This window comes from Carica papaya, chromosome 2, assembly GCF_054855325.1.
Source record: "Carica papaya isolate Zhongbai chromosome 2, ASM5485532v1, whole genome shotgun sequence".
Taxonomy (NCBI): Eukaryota; Viridiplantae; Streptophyta; class Magnoliopsida; order Brassicales; family Caricaceae; genus Carica; species Carica papaya.
In genome coordinates, this window is record NC_142310.1 from 9192229 (window position 1) to 9197739 (window position 5511).

The 5511-nt window shown below is 32.9% G+C and overlaps 1 protein-coding gene across 1 annotated transcript; it reads left to right on the forward strand.

The window, feature by feature from the left end:
• The first annotated feature begins 472 nt into the window (after positions 1-472).
• Positions 473-4474, forward strand: CM3 (chorismate mutase 3). Its single transcript, XM_022038278.2, has 6 exons — positions 473-768; positions 1697-1919; positions 2011-2097; positions 2973-3116; positions 3815-3907; positions 4028-4474. Exons 1-6 carry the CDS (start codon positions 593-595, stop codon positions 4262-4264), a joined length of 960 nt encoding a protein of 319 aa, XP_021893970.1. The 5' UTR covers positions 473-592; the 3' UTR covers positions 4265-4474.
• Positions 4475-5511: the final 1037 nt, after the last annotated feature.

The following is a 5511-nucleotide window of genomic DNA, read 5'->3' on the forward strand; positions in this document are numbered from 1 at the left end:
ATGACTGTTTTGTTATGGAATTGGTTACTTGTTAAGTACGTCTAACATGAAAAAAAAATGGGACGTTACAAATAATATATATTTTTTCATTATTAGTCATATTATATAATGAATATATGTATATATACACAATAAAACAGCACACAAAAAGGAAGCTTGACTTTTGCCAAAATTTTAAGTGTCATTAACTTAAGCAAATATTTTAAAGAATATTATAAAACAAATTAGAATTATATTTTTGTTATCTGCTTTTGTATATTTTCCTTAGAATATATTTGTTTATAATTTTTGAAAATACATTAAAAATTTATTTAAATGATTAATAAAAATCCTTTTAACATTCACGGAAGGAAAATGCTGTCAATATTCTACGAATCGAAATATTGACCCACTTGACTGACAAAGGGAGAAAGAGCTTTTGACTTTTTGAGGCAGTTAGAGGTTTAAAACGACAATAAGTGTGGTCGTTTTAGAGGCAGCCTCCGCCCTCGGTTTTCAGACAATTTACTCACCGTCTGCTCCGCTTATTGATTGTAGTGGCCGGTTTCTTTGTTTTTTCTGTTGTCCTTCTTCACAGTCACATTAACTGGCCATGGAAGCGAAGCTACTGGAGCCTGCTTTTGCCGTCGTTTCAGGCCCTCAAACCGCAAAATCTTCGATACCCACTTCGTATTTCACATCGAAAAACACTCTTAGATTTCTTCAACCATGTTTTCGCACAACTAGGCATTCAACCCTTCAAGTTTCGTCTTCTTCTTCGCTCATCAGGTAACGAAACTATAAGCTTAGTTGTTACAACCCTTGATCAACTGCTTTATTGCCTTCCCGTTTTTTTTTTGGGCTGAATTGCGTGTTTGATTTGCCATGTGCCCATGTTGATATAATAATAATGCACACTTCTGTTGATTGGAGAAGGAGCAAAGAACGGCTTGTCATGTATCTTTTAATAACAGAAGATTGATATTTTTTGGGTTATACCCAAGGAAGAGTTGCTTGGGTTAGATTTTCTTTAAAAAATTGTTCAAAGAAACTGAAAATGATGCAAGTGGATATAGTAGAAAGCAACAGAGATAGATGAGAAAAGAGGTGGATTTGAAACTGTGTGGTCATTCATATATATATATATATATATTTGTGTACATGTTTGCCTTTTGATTGAAGTCCCTAGATCTAAAGTTCGGGCCTAATTCCAGGATACATGGAAATTCAAGTTATGGTGATAACTTTAGGACATTCTTACGCTAAGTTTCTACCTACGCTCAGGAAGAAATGATTAACTGATCTGCACGTGGTAGGCTTTGGAGACTTATGCTTCTTCTCAATGGAATGGAACTGTCACTACCCTTTGATGTGTTTTTTCCTATGAGGAAATCTTTCAACTGTGTTGTGACAGGAAAAGAATCTTTCAACTATTCTATGGATTGCAAAACTCAATAAGCTGGAGACTAGCACGTTGACTGATTTAATCTATTTAGGATTTTAAACAGATTTTGCAATTTGATCCAAGATGAACTCATTCCATTTTAATTCAACTAATCCTTTTTTCAGTTAACTTGGGGTTCGCATTATCAATCACTGACAGAAATGTAACAGCATGCTGTATTGCTCTAGAATACATTGATGGACTGCTTGTTTCCTTAGAAGTGCATATGCCGCTAAATATGGAAATTATTAAAGATGTTTCTGTTTTACACAGATTCATGAAGAAGCAAAGGGTGGATGAGAGTGAGATCTTGACTCTGAAAAGCATAAGACACTCCTTAAAACGACAAGAGGATAGCATAATATTTAGCCTTTTGGAGAGAGCTAAGTACTGTTATAATGCAGACACATATGACTGTGATGCATTCTCTATGGACGGGTTTAGTGGTTCACTGGTTGAGTTCATGGTCCGAGAAACTGAAAAGCTCCATGCACAGGTTATCTACTTCTAAGGAATAGAAAGATAGCGAAATAAACCACAACAAGCATAATATAAAAGTTTCTGATTGGTTTCTCCTTGCAAATTAGGTTGGCAGGTACAAAAGTCCAGATGAACATCCTTTCTATCCATCATACTTACCAGAACCAATGCTTCCGCCTCTTCAGTACCCACAGGTAATTGACAGCACTTTGCACAAATTTCTCATGCACACATGGACACATGCCTATGCAGGAACACAAGTATCCCGACTTTCTTGTTGCAAGATTTTCATGTCTTTCATCTTTTCTTTAAGACAACTAAAAATAGATGCTTGCTGGATCAGTCCATAGACACAATTAATTTCCAAGTCTTTGCTTCCTGTTTAATGACTATCAGAATCAGTCTTTTGCTTTTATCAATTTCAAATTGAACTATCAAGGAAGAACTCATGCATATGAATTCGCATTGCCACGGAAAATACTTCGCACCAGCTAAGAAATAAACTATCTAAAGTTGAAAGATAAGGGAACAAATCAATTTCATTTGACACCTATGGTTATGTCCTTCAAAGAAGAAGGTTGGATTTAATAAGTCAACATTCTCAACTTTATACTTATTGTTGGAAAAGTTGAAAGTTCAACTTGGTGCACGCAACTATTTTTTGCTTTGTAGTTGATATATCAATAACAAGTTTATTTACTACTTTATGAGCCTGAATCCTTTTTTTTTCTTTATGAGCCTGAGTTCTTTTTTTTCTTTATGAGCATGAGTCCCTTTTTTTTATGAGGCTGAGTCCTAAACTGGTGTTTATATACTTGATTGAGTGCATGTCGATCTTTAATTTTATCTGTTGTTACCTTCTGAATTTGCTACTTTGTATGCATTGCTAGTAAGAATGAAAGCAATCCATGTGGAATCTCTCAAGATCAATGACTATTTTGTTGAATATGATGGCTGATGAGTAGTCATGTCTGAAATATCTCAACAATATTGCAAAAACATTATTATTCTATATGAAAGTTAATACATCTCCTGTAACTTATTTTTGTTCCCTCTGGCATGATATTAGGTTTTGCATCACTATGCTTCTTCTATTAATATAAACAATAAAGTCTGGAATATTTATTTTCGAGATCTTCTCCCGAGATTAGTCAAACCTGGAGATGATGGTAACTGTGGATCAGCTGCTGTATGCGACACAATTTGTTTGCAGGTAGATGATAAGCTCTGCTTTCCCTAGTATGAACTCTCAAATGCTCTTATCTACTTGCACACTGATACGAAGATCAGTTTCATCTCGTTATTATGTGCATAATCTTTCCTTCTACTTTTTTAGAAGTAAGAAGATTTTAAAAAAGAGGAATAACTTAGAATCAAAGAATCATAAATAATGGAGAAGTAGGACAAATAAAGTTAGTGGTGACTTTATATTGGTGGTTTGTGTAAGTAGTCATCCTATGCGGCTTCAAACTTGATAGATTTTAAAATTTTTAAAACTTTATTAATAGTTAAGAGGGAACCAAACCACTAACTTTTGTTTATGTAAAACCATATAAACACCCCCTACTTGTTTCCACAATGTGACTCTGAGGTACGGATTGCTTCTATTTTGTCATTATGATGGCTTCTTTTAAGGGATTTCCTAAATAAGTTTTTGTTTCCAAGTAACAGTTATGTCTTGGAGAGTTTGAATGTAGCCTGCTAACAGATTTTTATGCACTACGAGCTCTTTGTGCGAAACTCATCAAGTGGTTAGTTTGGAATTAGTTGCGATGTCGTAATCCTACTTCAGCGTTAATTCTAGTTGCCAGAACAGTCAAAATTTTAGAATTGTTACTTGTTTCTCCTCCTGCTCAAGACTTATATTTCGAAAACCTCGTGATTGGCTTCTTGCTTGAGATGCTTTTGCAGGCTCTATCAAAGAGAATTCATTACGGTAAATTTGTTGCAGAGGCTAAATTTCGGGAATCCCCTTCAGTATACGAAGAAGCCATTAAGGCGCAAGTAAAGTTCCTCAACCTCATTTCTTCTCATAATTCTCTTTCCCCCCATAAGAAGTATCTTTGGGTTACATAAACTTGAAGAACTGAGATGTGATGGTGTGGGGAAATGTGGGTTTTGCAGGACAGGGAAAGACTAATGGAACTGTTGACATATGAAAAAGTAGAAGCAGCAGTTAAGGAGAGAACAGAGATGAAAGCAAAAACATTTGGACAAGAGGTAAGAACCAAGGAAGGGGATGACGCAGCAGATCCTGTATACAAAATCAAGCCCAGCTTAGTAGGGAATCTATATGAGCAGTGGATCATGCCTTTGACTAAAGAAGTTCAAGTGGAATACTTGTTGAGAAGGCTTGACTGATATGAACATGTATAGTTTTGTCATCTTCACTCATTTTGGAGTGTAGTGGGAGCATGGATCAGAGAAAATTATATGGAGATTCATGGTCTTCAAGCATAATTAACTAGTTATATTATTTTTTAAATTACAAATTAGTCTTTATTTAATAAGTAATAGAATTAAAGGTTGTAGTAACCTTTCCAAATATTTATGTACTGACCTTATTAATAATATTCTGTCTCAAACGCAAAAGAAAGCTACCAATAGATACACTCTATTACCTTATACAGCATGCATACATTAAGATAATATATACAGGTACCTGTACTACTCTTGTTAAACAGGTTAATTTATTATAAAAATAAATTATTTATCAATGTGTATGATATTAAAATTAGGCTTCATATGTATATACATATATATAAGTATAATTTGTGTATAAACAAACAAAATGTCAGGACCTTCTAGTCATATTCTTCAGCTGCATATATATACATAACAGTCGGATTAGTGGATCTTTTTGCTGAAGTTATTTAAAGAATTTATCCAAGTAAAATTATAGAATTATCGCATTAAAAAAGGGGGGTCATTATCAACTTTTGAGCTGGAAAATAAATGACCTAAACCCCACTGCCCATGTGCATTTGCATCATTCAACCCTCAATTTGATAATATTTTTAGCATAAGAATTAACAAGTTAAAATATATTTGTATATCAATAACTTGTAATATTAGTAGAATTAGGATGATTAAGTTAAACTATCATATTTTTTTAATAATTTTTTTAATTATAATAATAACAGTAAATTTTAAAAAAAAACTAATTTAATATTTTTATTTATTAAAAATATCACCCATGAGTTTTCCTTAAAAAAAATTACGGTGTAAGAAATAAAAAGACAAAAAAAAAAACAAAAAAAATAAGTCTTATTTAATTGTGGTCGTAAAACAGTTTTTTTTTTTTTTGTAGGGGTAATTAACGTAATTTTATTAAAAAATTAAAACATTGTATTTTATTATTAGTTAAAAAATAATATGATAATTTAAAATATGATTTTATCTAAAGATGGATAATATTTATTTATTGTTTTTTTTTTTTATCTAGAGGTGCTCACTGCAGGTAAAATTGGTAAATTTTACTTGTAATAGTATTGGAAAAACACGAGCAGTAAATTCTCGTATTCAACAGTAAATCAGCATCCGACGTTCATATGAAAAGACGAAAAAGCCCTCATAGTTTCTCTCGATAACTGTGACGCGCCGCTTTT